This window comes from Plectropomus leopardus, chromosome 16 (genome assembly GCF_008729295.1).
Source record: "Plectropomus leopardus isolate mb chromosome 16, YSFRI_Pleo_2.0, whole genome shotgun sequence".
Lineage (NCBI taxonomy): Eukaryota > Metazoa > Chordata > Actinopteri > Perciformes > Serranidae > Plectropomus > Plectropomus leopardus.
Genome location: NC_056478.1, coordinates 718,824 through 735,124, shown reverse-complemented (window position 1 = coordinate 735,124; position 16,301 = coordinate 718,824). Strand labels below are relative to the sequence as shown.

The 16,301-nt window shown below is 44.9% G+C and overlaps 1 protein-coding gene across 1 annotated transcript in view; it reads right to left on the bottom strand.

The window, feature by feature from the left end:
- adgrg6 (adhesion G protein-coupled receptor G6) overlaps nt 1–10,473 on the bottom strand; it is a 96,127-nt gene extending 85,654 nt beyond the window's left edge. The window contains 2 exon segments of the mRNA XM_042503540.1: nt 1,209–1,321; nt 10,468–10,473. Coding sequence (XP_042359474.1) covers nt 1,209–1,321; nt 10,468–10,469 — 115 coding nt within the window. The 5' untranslated portion in view covers nt 10,470–10,473.
- Nucleotides 10,474–16,301: the final 5,828 nt, after the last annotated feature.

The window sequence follows — 16,301 nt, the reverse complement described above, 5'->3', positions numbered from 1 at the left end:
CGATCTATTTTTGGAGCTGGACTACTAAGTGGGACCACAGCTACAATAAAGACAGTTGAGTCACCAAAACCTCAAATCTGTGTCACCAGCTGTTACTTGAGCAACATGAAATCCGTGTTTCTCACAGAATCATCTGTGTGTGGCAGAAGCTGTTATGTCCTTTCTGTATTAGTCCGTGTCCCCTCTCAAAAATGTTGATGTTTTTATGAAGCAAAGATGGAGCTCCTCATGAGCTCCTTTTTTACTCAGCATCAGTTTGTTGAGTTTGAGTCATGGGTGGATAATCGATCTGTCGATACGATCAGAGCAGGATACGATAAACAGATGAGAGGAGCAGTGGCTGCAGAGGTGAGTGACTGCAAGCTTTTAGACCGTGTTTCACTTTCACTGCCCTGAGGCTCTGCTGCTCTGTCTGTGCCCAGAGTACACTGTGCTCCAAGAGTGTGGTGCAATCAATACCTGAACAGTATATATATTCCAACAGCACTCCTTTTTAATGGCCAAATTCTATTTCTTTTTTATAAAATCAATACCTGGCAGCAGATATTTTATTGTTTTAATTGTCCACCACAAATAAATGAATGTGTGGGAAACCTCGTTAAATTCTGTCATGCTCTTTAACGTGTCTGAGCTTCTCCGTCAGAGTTTGATTCCAGCTGAAGTTCAGTGTTTGAGGCTCTCTGTGAGAGTGAAAGCTGAAGCACAAGATGTGACATGGATCTGCTCGTGCCATCTGGTCTGTGTGACGTGGATCTGCTCGTGTCATCTGGTCTGTGTGACGTGGATCTGCTCGTGTCATCTGGTCTGTGTGACGTGGATCTGCTCGTGTCGACCGGTCTGTGACGTGGATCTGCTCGTGTCATCTGGTCTGTGTGACGTGGATCTGCTCATGTCATCTGTTCTGTGTGACGTGGATCTGCTCGCGTCGACCGGTGTGTGTGACGTGGATCTGCTCGCGTCGACCGGTGTGTGTGACGTGGATCTGCTCGTGTCGACCGGTGTGTGTGACATGGATCTGCTCGTGTCGACCGGTGTGTGTGTGACGTGGATCTGCTCGTGTCGACCGGTGTGTGTGACGTGGATCTGCTCGTGTCGACCGGTCTGTGTGACGTGGATCAGCTGCGAGAGCAACTTCGGTCAGTTCAGGACTGAATCCGTCCTGACTGCTCCTGATTTGACCAAAAGCTGAGAGCGAGTCGGGATCCTACCGTGTCTGTGTAGACTCATCCACAGCAGGACGACCGGGACAACATGACGGAGCCTCCACCTTCCTCTTCCTCCTCCTCCTCCTCCTCCTCCTCCTCCTCCTGTACTGGACTCCCTGCAGGGACAGAGGGAGACATCCATCATAACAACATCAACTTACTTGTTGACACTGAAGTGCATCACACTGATTTCTAAACACACACACTAACACACAAGTCACCACCGTCCGCTCAAAGTCCAACAGCTGATGTGCAGAAGGTTTCCGGATGAGTCTGCCAGAAAAATTTTCATTGATGAAACTTTTACATAATTGCACCTGAAACCATTTCTGATTTTATTTTTTTTTTTCCGACATGATCATCACAAACAACAACACCGGCCGACCCTCAGAGCTCCCGGGTGTCCACAGTGGAGACGCACACAAAAAGCTCCAAAAACTTGACTCTGTCAGGGTGAACCATGAGCTAAATGCTCGCTTCAACATGCCAGCACGCTCACAATGATGCAAAACATTTTAAAAACATTTATCTCGCAGTCACTCCGATAAAAAACATCTAAAGCAGCAACACTCAACATGCTGTGTTTGGGGCCAAAATTACAGGAGGCCAGGGGCCAGTCACATACATGTTTCTACGATTTTAGGACATTTACTAAGGATTTTAGGACATTTCTATGACTTTAGGACATTAGTATCTTAGCTGTGTCCTCTGTTGGGGGGTTGGGGCTCTACTTTAATGCTGTTTCATGTCTCCGACACCTTATGGACACTAAAAGGACAAAAACAATTCACAGAGTCAATCACTTTATTATTACTGTCCATTAGAAAATGTTTGGGGGCCACCAGGGGCCCTGTCAGGGGCCAGATTTGGCCCATGGGCCATTAATGAAGTACCACTGGTCTAGTGAATGTGTGAATCGTATGTGTTTTAGATGGACAATCTTAGAGTGTGTGTGTGTGCGCGTTCCCTCCAGAGAGCCAATCAAAGCGCTCCATCAGGTGATGATAATGTTGTTAACGACAGCGAGCAGCTAATGAGGCAGTGCGGCGGATTCCCTCCGTGAGAACCCTACCCGACAATAAACCTGATTAATTAGTCAATCAATCACAGAGTTGATCGATTAATCATCATTTCATGAAGCAAAACAAGCAAACACCTGCAGCTTCTTCAACTTGAGGATTTGCTGCTTTTGTCCTTTTCAAATCATTATAAATTTCAATTTTATTTTTATATATTATTTAAGTTTTGGTCAAGCGAAAGCTAAATGAAGACGTCCTCTTCTGGAAACTTTTGACATATTTCACAGTTTTTTTATTTTATTTTTATATTCTGTGAGCTAAATCTGCAGAAATGTATTTTATTTTATAGCCGAGTTCTGTACAGTCAGATTAATTTACATTTGAGTCATTCAAATGTAAATGCACCCGAGTTATCTGGAGAGCTCGTGTCCGTCTGCAGTCTGTTGCCTGCTGTGAAAAGGCATCCTAAAATAATACAAAGAGCACGGTTAAATAAAGGTTTGAATGGTGCGTCAGTGTTTCAGGAGAAACTCGCCCGTGTTTGCTGGATCTGGCAGACGCGTCACATCAGCTAGATGATGAACACATTGTTGCTCAACCCAGCTGCTGACGTTTGTGTTCTGGGACTCAGAGACCCCGAAATCACCTCCTCTCCACTGAACACCCTCGGGGGGTTATACAGGCCGACGCCCCGAAAATATGCAGCTCATCTGACGGCTGGTGTTATCGTGCCGGAGGCCGCTGCAGAGGGACGAGGAGGGCGGGAGGCCCAAAACTTTCCTGTCTGTCCTTAAATTAATCGAATGATCATTAAATGAATCAAATCATTGTTAAATTAAAAGTGTCCGCAGCTTCGTTTTCATTTTACTGCTCTCTGTCACTTCAAGGACGAGTAACAGGTTAAATTTTGACGCTGCTCGGGACGGATCAGCTGACCTTAGTCCGTGTTGGATGATTGAATGTTCATGGAGAACTGTGGACGTCATGTCATGTTATCTGAATATAAGTAAAAAGTACAAAAATTACCTGAATATTATTTTTAAAAGTACAAAAAAATTACCTAAATATGAGTTTAAAAAAAAGTACAAGAAAATGATTTGGAAACTAGTTGAAAAACAAAGAAATAAATGAGATAAACGGAGTAAAAGAGATGACACCCTGAGAGCCGCCTGCCGAGCTGCAGACCGCCACTCAACACAACGAACAGCTGAAGCAGCTGTGATGTGAAGAGTCTGGAAACTTCCCTGCACCTCCACAAGTGTCTATCTGCACTGCACACGCCGCCTGTCTGTGTGTGTGTGTGTGTGCACGGCTCTGCACACGCCGCCTGTCTGTGTGTGTGTGTGTGTGCGTGCACGGCTCTGCACAAGCCGCCTGTCTGTGTGTGTGTGTGCGTGCACAGCTCTGCACACGCCGCCTGTCTGTGTGTGTGTGTGCGTGCACAGCTCTGCACACGCCGCCTGTCTCCGTCAGATTAATAATGATAATGATAATAATAATAAAGATGGTGCTGATTTGGCTCTGCAGCAGGATGTGTTCTGGTTGTGTGTGAATGTCAGTGCGGGATCCGAGGGGTTAATGTGGACATGTGTGTTTCTCAGTAGATGTTGCTGACGACAGTGAACACACCGCTGTGTTCAGGAGACATCAGTTTGGGACAAATCATCATCAGTGACTCAGAGTCCACCGTCCAGCAGCTGCATGTCCACATTTCATCTGTTGGACAGTGAACGCACCACCAGAGCTAACAACATTAGCATCAGCAGTCAGAGGGTCAAAGGTCAGAGGTCACCGTGTCCACACAACATGAAAACAAGACTGCTGTTAGGCAGTGAATGATTTTTCAGTGTGAAATCCTCTCTGCTGCTCACATTTCCAGCCGACACGGCGAGGCAGATCTACACGCTGTGCTCGTGTTGTCGTTGGCTCGCCGTCACTCCGGCCGACTCGAACATATTTAACAGTCAGCAGACGGAGAGAAGTCAGAGCCAGAAATCACCGTCAGGACGAAGCCAGCACCGTGAGCCCCAGAGCTTCACCATCAGAATGACTCAGGACAATGAAGGGTTAAGTTTCGCTTTACTGTGCCTGGCTTTGTGCTGCTCCCTCTGTGCCCAGAGTGCGCTGTGACAGCGGGGTGCGATGAACACCTGGTCGGTAATGATGAAGGAACGATGAGCTGTCCAGCTGCAGCTGAGCTCACAGAGTCATTTAGAGATGAATGAATAATGAAGTCCATCTCACTCACACAGCAGCTGTGATTTGGTGACGTTCAGGAGGACAAATACTTTTTTAACCCTTTCAGTTGGTTGTGTACAGAAGTCTTGACACTGTGCTCTGAGCTGCTGCAGTCAGAGTTTGTCTGCAGGAGCTCGATGTGAGGAAGAGGCAGCTGATGAGTTCTTCACCTCGCGTCAGAGCGACGTTAAAACACAGCGAGGTGCAGACGCTGAAGACGACTGAGGAGGACCGCTTCAGTGCTTTTCTTCACTCACTGACGCCACAGAGAACAGACCTCGATTTGACTTAATCGTCATCCAATCTGTCGCGTCCAGAGCTGCAAATTCATGCAGCTCCTGACATTAAAGAAAACTCGCCTCTTTGTCAGCTCATGCGTCGTGTTTCCTTGTTTCCCTCCTCCCGCCTCCGCCGGCCGTATGGAAATGTGAGTGAATGACAAGCGAAGCGAGGTCAGCGAGCACATAAAGGGAGCGATTCATGAGTCCGCGGGGCTGGACGGCAGCCGCCTCGAGTCAGACATTTTGTGGCCCACAAGTTCTGGATCCCACCATCCCACGGAGAACAAAAAAACTCTGAAATCCCCCTTTAAAGCAGGAAAACAGAGCTCTCACAGAGCAGCTGTGTGCCTTTCGCTCTCTCTCAGGCCGTCATCTTCCACCACTCTTTATTTCTGACCTGTTTTTTATCACTTTGGTTCCTACAAACATCTCAAACCTTCAGCACAACTGATCTGGTCTGGATTACAGTCTGCACTGGTGTCATTTTAAAAACCTGCTGTCAGGACGTGGACTCTGCTGGAGCTGGGCCGACTCTGAGTCGAGCCGGTCCAATCACATCTTTTAAGTTTTCGGTGAATACAGTAAACAAGCTGACGGCGGCTCGTAAATGGGCAACAAGTTTTGCCGACACTGCACGTCAAAGCTGTGACGTATTAACCCTTTGAAGCCCAGGTAAACTGGCTCCATTCCTTTCAATAATATAGGAAAAAGGTTCTAAGCAACTTCAGAAGACCCAAAAATGAGCAAAACATGGTAAAAAGTACAAGAAAATTAACTGAAAATCAGCAAAAAATACAAGTAACTAACTAACATGGACCCACAAAACACGGAGGGACACAAACCGCCTCTCCCGCCGCGTCCTGACTTCCTCACTTGTACGCGGCAGCAGCTTCTGGGAGCGTCAACAAAAACCATAAAGAAGTCAATCACTGATCATATTCATGCTGCGTGATGTATATTTATCAATCCTTTCTAAGTTTGTGTATATTTGCTAACAATCTGTGCAAAGTGGCCCCTCTCAAAAAAATGCCCCATGTGTCTGATAACAACGCTAACCGCCCTGTGCTCAGTGACACCCAAAAATCTGCCTGCCTTCTGATTGGCTGTCAGTGTTTCTATCATTTAGCAAATCGCTCTGAAGATGGACCAAACTATTTTCTTCTTTCCCGTCTGACGGACTGACGCGTTCTGACGGACTGACGCGTTCTGACGGACTGACGCGCTCTGACGGACTGACGTGCTCTGATGGACTGACGTGCTCTGACGGACTGACGTGCTCTGATGGACTGATGCGCTCTGACGGACTGACGTGCTCTGACACGCTCTGGCGGACTGACGCGCTCTGACGGACTGACGCGGCTCTGACGGACTGACGTGCTCTGATGGACTGACGTGCTCTGACACGCTCTGACGGACTGATGTGCTCTGACGGACTGACGTGCTCTGATGGACTGACGCGCTCTGATGGACTGACGCGCTCTGACGGACTGACGCTCTGATCTGACGCGCTCTGATGGACTGACGCGCTCTGACGGACTGACATGCTCTGACGGACTGACGCGCTCTGACGGACTGACGCGTTCTGACGGACTGACGCGCTCTGACGACGCTCTGACGGACTGACACGCTCTGACGGACTGACGCGCTCTGACGGACTGACACGCTCTTGGAGCCTCTGGTGGACATCAGAGGAGCTGCAGGTTTTGGTGCTTCAGGTTGTTGCTTGTTTCAAACGGCGGTCGGTTGGCAGCTTGGCAGGCGACTCATCAAACATACAAATGCAACATATTCAACATCTGCAGAAACATACAATGTTCAAATTTTTCAGCCAAAAATTCCAGAATCTCCAAACCCTGAACACGCAAGAGGTGAGCCGCTGTCTCAGAGACGCCGTCTCAGAGCCGCCACACATCAGCCGCCTTCCTACCAACCAAACAAACGCTCAGAAATGGTCATCCAGCACAAGCAACACGTCAACATGTTTCACATTAAAACTGGTCTGTTTCAGCTCCTCTGAGCTGCAGCCAGAAACCAGGAGGACTTTAAAACTTCACCTCACACCGTCTCATGTTTCTGCAGCTGGGGAATACCTCCCCCTCCTCCTCCTCCTCCTCCTCCTCCTCCTCCTCCCCCTGCTCCTCCTCCTCCTGCTCCTCCTCCTCCTTCTCCTCCTCCTGCTCCTCAGATTAATGTCAGCAGGATCACATCTCCCCCTCACTTTCATTAAAACACACTCCAGTGCTCTCAAAAAGCCTCTATAAACTAGTAGCAACAGTATTATATACTTAATGTTATCACCTGTAAACTACACACACACACACACACACACACACACACACACACTTCCTGCCAGCAGATGATGTTGTTTGACGTCGCCTCTGGTCTCTGTTTAAAGACGTCTTGTTCAGGCGTCCCCCCTCTGGGACAGCGGCGTGTTTTGGGCGTATCAACTCACAGGTTGTGTAACAGCTGGCAGAGACGGCGTCCACCCTCAACAACGTCCTCTTTGATAAAGTCCAGCGTCCCTGCGGAGGGACTGAGGACAGCTCAGACATCTTAACATCTGAACAATACTCTGAGCGCTCTGACGTGTTGCTGAAATGCTGTGATTTTTTTAACGTTGTTTTATCCTGTCTATATTTAAAGGGGTTAAAAACACACTGAAGTGAAGCTGCTTTCAGCCTAAACTCCATCAAACCGATGCAGCAGATCTGAGGAGTTTCTTCATCACAGCTTCAGTCTGAAGACTCCTCCCACAGCTCACCTCAAAATGAATGTGAGGTCTCATTTTAACTTTTATACCTGAGCTCTCGTCCTGAAGGTACACCTGTGCTTATCAAAAATAATTCAGCAGCAGCTTCAGACAGCAGCTACAGGCTGCAGCTTCAGACAGCAGCTACAGACTGAGGCTACAGGCTGCAGCTTCAGACAGCAGCTACACACAGCAGCTACAGGCTGCAGCTTCAGAAAGCAGCTACAGACTGAGGCTACAGGCTGCAGCTTCAGACAGCAGCTTCAAACAGCAGCTACACACAGCAGCTACAGACAACAGCTTCATACAGCAGCTACAGAGCGCAGCTACAGGCTGCAGCTTCAGACAGCAGCTACACACAGCAGCTACAGGCTGCAGCTTCATACAGCAGCTACAGGCTGCAGCTTCAGAAAGCAGCTACAGACTGAGGCTACAGGCTGCAGCTTCAGACAGCAGCTTCAAACAGCAGCTACACACAGCAGCTACAGCGACTACAGGCTGCAGCTTCAGACAGCAGCTACACAGCAGCTACAGACAACAGCTACAGGCTGCAGCTTCAGACAGCAGCTTCAGACAGCAGCTACAGGCTGCAGCTTCAGACAGCAGCTACACACACAGCAGCTACAGGCTGCAGCTTCATACAGCAGCTACAGGCTGCAGCTTCAGAAAGCAGCTACAGACTGAGGCTACAGGCTGCAGCTTCAGACAGAAGCTACACACAGCAGCTACAGGCTGCAGCTTCATACAGCAGCTACAGGCTGCAGCTACCGACTGAGGCTACAGGCTGCAGCTTCAGACAGCAGCTTCAAACAGCAGCTACAGATAACAGCTTCATACAGCAGCTACAAAGTGCAGCTACAGGCTGCAGCTTCAGACAGCAGCTTCAGACAGCAGCACAGGCTGCAGCTTCAGACAGGAGCTACACACAGCAGCTACAGACAGCTTCATACAGCAGCTACACACAGCAGCTACAGACAACAGCTTCATACAACAGCTACAGGCTGCAGCTTCAGACAGCAGCTTCAGACAGCAGCTACAGGCTGCAGCTTCAGACAGCAGCTACACACAGCAGCTACAGGCTGCAGCTTCATACAACAGCTACAGGCTGCAGCTTCAGAAAGCAGCTACAGACTGAGGCTACAGGCTGCAGCTTCAGACAGAAGCTACACACAGCAGCTACAGGCTGCAGCTTCATACAGCAGCTACAGGCTGCAGCTACCGACTGAGGCTACAGGCTGCAGCTTCAGACAGCAGCTTCAAACAGCAGCTACAGATAACAGCTTCATACAGCAGCTACAAAGTGCAGCTACAGGCTGCAGCTTCAGACAGCAGCTTCAGACAGCAGCTACAGGCTGCAGCTTACAGACAGGAGCTACACAGCAGCTACAGACAACAGCTTCATACAGCAGCTACAGGCTGCAGCAGCTTCAGACAGCAGCTTCAGACAGCAGCTTCAGCTGCAGACAGCAGCTACAGGCTGCAGCTTCAGAAAGCAGCTACAGCTTCAGAAAGCAGCTACAGACTGAGGCTACAGGCTGCAGCTTCAGCAAACAGCAGCTACACAAGCAGCTACAGACACAGCTTCATACAGCAGCTGCAGACAGAGGCTACAGGCTGCAGCTTCAGACAGTAATACACACAGCAGCTACAGACAACAGCTTCATACAGCAGCTACAGGCTGCAGCTTCAGACAGCAGCTACACACAGCAGCTACAGACAACAGCTTCATACAGCAGCCACAGGCTGCAGCTTTAAACATTAGCTACAGACTGCAGCTACAGGCTGCAGCTTCAGACAGCAACTACACACAGCAGCTACAGACAACAGCTTCATACGCAGCTACAGACTGCAGCTTCAGACAGCAGCTACAGACTGCAGCTACAGGCCGCAGCTACAGACTGCAGCAACAGGCTGCAACAACAGGCTGCAGCTTCAGGCAGCAGCTACAGACAACAGCGTCATACTGTGGCTACAAACTGCAGCTGCAGTCTGTAGCTACAGGAAGCAGCTACAGACAGTAGCTACAGACAGCAGCTATAGGCAGCAGCTACAAGCAGCAGCTACAGACAGTAGCTACAGACAGCAGCTATAGGCAGCAGCTACAAGCAGCAGCTACAGACAGCAGCTACAGGCAGCAGCAACAGGCAGCAGCTACAGAGAGCAGCTACAGGCAGCAGCTACAGACAGCAGCTACAGGCAGCAGCTACAGACAGCAGCTACAGGCAGCAGATACAGGCAGCAGGTACAGGCCACAGTGAAAACTTAACTCTCTGTTCAGATTTTTCGTCATTAACGAGCCGACATACAAACTACAGACGCAACTCACATGAAGCAACTTCTTCTGTTTAACCCTTTGAAAGCTGAGCCAGCTGCTCTGATTTCTGACAAAAACTTGGGTAGAAGTCAACAAGCAACTTAACAGGACACGGCTCAAAAATCAGCAAGAAGGTAGGACAAACTAAAAAGAAAATTAATCGTAAATAAGAAAGGGGGAAAAAAAGAATTTAAAAACAGAACAAACCCGACAATGACTCAAAAAACATATATATAAAATGTATATATAATTTTAAATATGTAATTATAATAATGATAAATGTGGTTTCTGGACATTATTCCCCAGTTGTTGTTTTCCCCCCTTTGCAATCTAACTTTCAGGCCATTTTCTGTCACATTTTACTATTTTTTGCAGTTTCTGTGAAGGTGAAAAATAAAGAGGTGAAGGTGAAGAAAAAAAAGGTGAAGAATAAAGAGCTGAAGGTGAAGAAGGTGAGCGCGATAAAGGAGCAGACAAACATTTCAGAAGCTCACAAAAAAAAAGACTTCAACCACCAAAACTTGACATAATGTTGTTTGTGCGCGTTTTTAATCACGTTTCATGAAGAAGAAAAGCTTCATACGCACCGAAGCTTCTCCGAGAACGAACACAAACTCCACCAAAAAGCGAGAATCAGAAAATGTGTCTGCGGACTCACATTCGTTCAGAGGAGCAGCAGCTGGTCCTCCTGCGCGATCATTCTCCCTCCGCAAACTTTTCCTGCTCCAAACTCTCCCTCGCGCTCCAACTTCTGAGGCTCAAAATCAGCGAAATCCAAACTGCGCCTCGCAGACGCGTAAAAGTCTCCAAAGTTTGCAGAGACGGACAGAGAAGGACAGAGAAGGACACAGCGGCTCTGTGGGAGTAATCCGGAGTCCCGGCGGAGCGGAGATGCTTCAGAGAGGAGCAGCTTCAGGGAGGAGCAGCTTCAGGGAGGAGCGGCGGAGAGTCTGAGGCTCTGAGGAGCAGCGGAGTGAAGCTGCGACATGGCAAACAATGCACTTCCGGTCAAGTTGTAAAAAAAAAAAAAAAAAAAAACCAAAACAAAACAATGAAGCTGCACAGATTTAGGTCGAGAATTACAAAATAAAATCCGTCAGACTTTCACACTCACTTGACTTCATGTCAAAACTTTTATTTTGTTAAATAAAGTTACACAAAGAACAGAAAATCTAAGGTCTGTTTTTATTATTAACCCCTTAGAGACTGTTTGTCTCATTTTAGTCTCTTTTCTTCTTCCTGTTGTGATAACTGTGTGTGTGTTGATGCATGTGTCCTAAATGTAGTCCAGATTGTGTATTTGAGTGTAATCAGTGAATTTGCAGCTCAGCTCCTACAATAAGTCTAAAATACACTGTGGAAACTAAATAGTTACATTCAGACTGTTCAGGTCCAAAAATGCTCCATTGAAACCCATTCAAACTGACATTTTTGATCCCACAGCCATCAGAGCAGAAAAACAGGACTTGTATTATTTCTGGGTGTCATTCTGGGCTTTTGACTCTGAATTTGTCATTTTGACTATTTTCCACCTGATGAGGTCATTTTGACCATATTTGGCATATGGAGGAAATACATGCTATTTCCACTAGGTGACCTGTCACAGTCAATGTATGGATACAGTCTGGGATATGTCAGTGGTCAGCAGCTACACTCACATATATCGAAAATAATTTATTTTTTGTGGGTTTTTTCCATCTAAAAATATAGTGGCATCATGACAAAAACCTGGTGTTTAAAGGGTTAAAATTCTTAAAATATAATAAATATTTGATATTTATGATTAGGATTGATGTTGGTTAAAAAAAACTCAAGGAAAGCATAAAATAATGTAAATGTATTATATTTTTTAAAGCTTGAAAGGCACATTTTGTGTGCAGTGATACGAGTACGTGTGTGTGTGTGTGTGTGTGTGTGTGTGTGTGTGTGTGTGTGTGATATTAAAGCAGGCCCTAAAGGGTTAAATACCAATCGTGGATTGTAACTAAGTACATTTTACTCCTGTACTGTAAGCTCAGTTTTAACAAACGTGTACTTTACTTGAGTATTTAATTTCTCTGCTGCTTTGTGCTTAACTATATCTCAGAGGGAGTATTAGACTTTTGACTTTTTTACCACATTTGTCTGACTTTACTTTTAATAGAAAATACGATAAACTGATACAATATGATGAAATAGTACACATTGTAAAATCTGACAAGTTGATCTGACTTGAAATAATCTTGGAAACCAACTGCTTTGAAAAAAGCAAATGTAACTATAAGTCTTGATTTGTGTTTACTTCATATCTGAGTGTAGCATTAAACGTTGCTGTACTTCATTCTTGTTGCAGCTTAAAGATGAAACGAGATGAAACGAGCGTGTTGTTTGTGAGCAGCTCGGCCGTCAGACCAAAGCTTCACAGCAGCAGAGACACTGACCTCCGTCCTCTGACGTCCAAACACACCTGACTGCGTCCTGATGCGGAGATAAAGGTGGAGGACGGAGGACAAAGGGCCGACTGAAGGCAGCAGGAACAAAGAGCCGACGTTCATTTCCATGTCAACTGATTTCCTGCCTGATAGAAACGTCACAGAGGAAGCTGCAGATTCACAGCCGCACACAAAAGCACAAAAACACAAAACACAGAAACACAAAACCACAAAACACAAGAGCACAAAAACACAAAAGCACAAAACACAAGAGCACAAAAACACAAAACACAAAAACACAAAGTACAAAAACACAAAAGCACAAAAACACAAAAAACAAGAGCACAAAAACACAAGAGCACAAAAACACAAAGTACAAAAACACAAAAGCAAAAACACAAGAGCACAAAAACACAAAACACAAAAACAAAACACAAAAACACAAAAGCACAAAAAAACACAAAACACAAAACACACAAAAAACAAAAACACAAAAAACACAAAAACACAAAGCACACAAAAACACAAAGCACAAAAACACAAAAACACAAAACACAAAACACAAAAGCACAAAACACAAAAACACAAAAACACAAAGCACAAAAACACAAAACACAAAAAAACACAAAGCACAAAAACACAAAACACAAAAACACAAAAGCACAAAAACACAAAGCACAAAAACACAAAAGCACAAAAACACAAAAGCACAAAACACAAAAGCACAAAAACACAAAAGCACAAAACACAAAAGCACAAAACACAAAACACAAAAACACAAAGCACAAAAACACAAAAACACAAAAACACAAAGCACAAAAACACAAAACACAAAAACACAAAGCACAAAAACACAAGCACACAAAAACACAAAAGCACAAAAACACAAGAGCACAAAAACACAAGAGCACAAAAACACAAAAGCACAAAAACACAAAACACAAGAGCACAAAAACACAAAAGCACAAAAACACAAAAGCACAAAAACACAAAACGAAAGCACAAAAAAAACACAAAAGCACAAAAAAAGCACAAAAACACAAAGCACAAAAACACAAAGCACAAAAACACAAGAGCACAAAACACAAAAGCACAAAAACACAAAAGCACAAAAACAAAACACAAAGCACAAAAACACACAAAAACACAAACAAAAACACAAAAGCACAAAACACAAAAAAAGCACAAAGCACAAAAACACAAAACACAAAAACACAAAAACACAAAACACAAAAAACAAAAGCACAAAACACAAAAACACAAAGCACAAAACACAAGAGCAAAAGCACAAAACACAAAAACACAAAAACACAAAGCACAAAAACACAAAAAAAAGCACAAAACACAAAACACAAAAACACAAAAGCACAAAAACAAAAACACAAAAACACAAAACACAAGAGCACATAAACACAAAACAAAACACAAAAACACAAGAGCACACAAAAAGCACAAAAGCACAGAAACACAAAAGCACAAAAGCACAGAAACACAAAAGCACAAAAGCACAGAAACACAAAAGCACAAAGACACAAAAGCACAAAAACACAGAAACATTGCTCGCTCTGTTTTTAAAGTCCTGTTAACATTTCCTGTTTTTCACGGGGAAGATGGGTAGATCTTTATTTTGTTTTTCATTCGGTGACTTATTTATTGTGGTCATTCATCTTTTCATTATTCTTGACTGATATTTTTACCGTTCATTCTTACTGAAGTATTTTTTTACTGTAACGCTGTATAATAAGAGGAACTGTGCTTGCTTTCTCTTTGGTGTGACTGAAAGTTAAAGTTGAGCTACGACGCGACTTTAACACGACTGTGATTATATGACCCGAGTGAAGTGTTTTGTTACAGCGCTGCAACATCTGCACACTCATCCGAGTTTGGTCAGTTTATTGAAAAATAAAGCAAATTCAGCACCGAGTGGAACTGTGATACGAGTCCTGTATATATATAGGCATACATATGTGTGTGTGTGTGTGTATATGTGTATATATATATATATATAGATATATATATAATTGTTATTTTGTTAAAAAACACAAAAGCAAAGTGGAATTGCAATTTAAAAAAAGGGGGTATCAAATGACTCAGTGTGTGAGACAGTGTGTGTGTGTGTGTGTGTACAGCCACAGGTGTGTGCGTGTGTTGCTGTGTGAGTGTTACTGTGTGTGTGCGTTTTGTGTGTGTGTGTGTGTGTGTTGCAGCCACAGGTCGAGTAACGAGCTGTGTGTGTGAAGTTGTTTTTAAGACAAGCTGAGAGACTTTGAACTTCAGGTTTGTAACTTCCTGCTTCCTTCAGTCGCCTCCCAAAAACATCGTTCCATGACTCAACCCACCAGCTGTGATCTGATCTGAACTGACGTGATCTGATCTCTGCTGATCCCTGACCTCCATTAGACCGAGATCGCTGATCTGATCTCTGCTGATCTCCCTGATCTCTCAGGATCACTCAGACTGATCAGCTGATCTGATCTGATCTGATCTGATCTGATGCTGATCTGATCTGATCTGAGCTGATCTGATCTCTGCTGATCTCAGATCTGATCTGATCTGATCTGATCTCTGCTGATCTGATCTGATCTGAGCTGATCTGATCTGATCTGATCTGATCTGATCTGATCTCTGCTGATCTGATCTCTCTGATCTCAGCTGATCTGATCTCTGCTGATCTGATCTGATCTGATCTGATCTCAGCTGATCTGATCTGATCTGATCTCTGCTGCTGATCTGATCTCTGCTGATCTCAGCTGATCTGATCTGATCTGATCTGATCTCTGCTGATCTGATCTGATCTGATCTGATCTGAGCTGATCTGATCTGATCTGATCTGATCTCTCTGATCTGATCTGATCTGATCTGATCTGATCTGATCTCATGCTGATGGCTGACAGAGGGTCTGCCTTCTGCTCGTGATCTGTTTCCAGTCTGATCTGGTGTTCGATCTGATGATTTCATCGTCTGATCTCTGCGTTCTGTGATCTCTCTCTCACTGATCTGACTGAACTGTCTGTTGTTTATCTCCGCATGTTGAACTTTATCGTCTCGTTCTGTGATATCTCTCACCGACTGAACTGTCTGTTGTTTATCTCCGCATGTTGTAATAATGCGTTAACTTTGACCTTTAGGACGTTCGATGTCATCGCTTCGCCATTTTGTCCTGTAAGACATTTGAGTGAAAAATTGTCATAATTAACACATGAATTCTTCCGTTATGGTCCGACATATTTATGAGGTCACAGTGACCCTTTGACCTTTGACCATCAAAATCAAATTACTCATCGTTGAGTCCAAGTGGACGTTTTTCTTTTCTCTTCTTTTATTTTACCTTCTCATATTTATCTATCTTCTGTTATTTTGTGTTATTTTCTCTTCCCCTGTCTTACCTTATCTTCTCCCGTCTTATCTTGTCTTGTCTTATCCCGTCTTATCTTATCTTGTCTTATCTTCTCCCGTCTTATCTTATCTTGTCTTATATCTTATGTCTTGTGGAATAAACGCAGCCTGAAGAGAAAGAGAAGTCAGTCATTCAAACATTTTATTCAAAGTGAATCACAGTGATTCTGACGTTTGTGAAGCTTTAAAGTCCCACTAAAGACAAACGTTAAATATCCACCAGAAAGAAAAGACACCTGTCCGCTCTCACAGGTCACCTACAGGAAGTGATGCGTCAACACAGTCAAAGAACTTCAGAATAAAAACCTCCAAAAACAAGAAGTCAGAGGAGCTCTCCAACAGCACGCTGATTATTTTTACCGTCTGAGCTGAGCAGAGGACACACAGTGAGACAGACAACGTGGGGTTAAACTCACCATGACAGAGACCAAATGTCCAAATGTCCACACTGAGAAACTCTCTGAGGATTCTTCACAGATTTAAACTTTTAAAGGTTTCTGGATTCTTCTGGATCAAGTTTGTCTGATCAAACTCAGCTGGACACAAACAAGGAGGACAGTCTGTCCATCTGTTGGATTATCAGAGCCTGCCCCCAAACCATCTGGAGTCCAGTCCAGTCCAGCAGAGTCCATCCAGTCCAGGACCAGTCCAGGACCAGTCCAGGACCAGTCCAGGACCAGTCCAG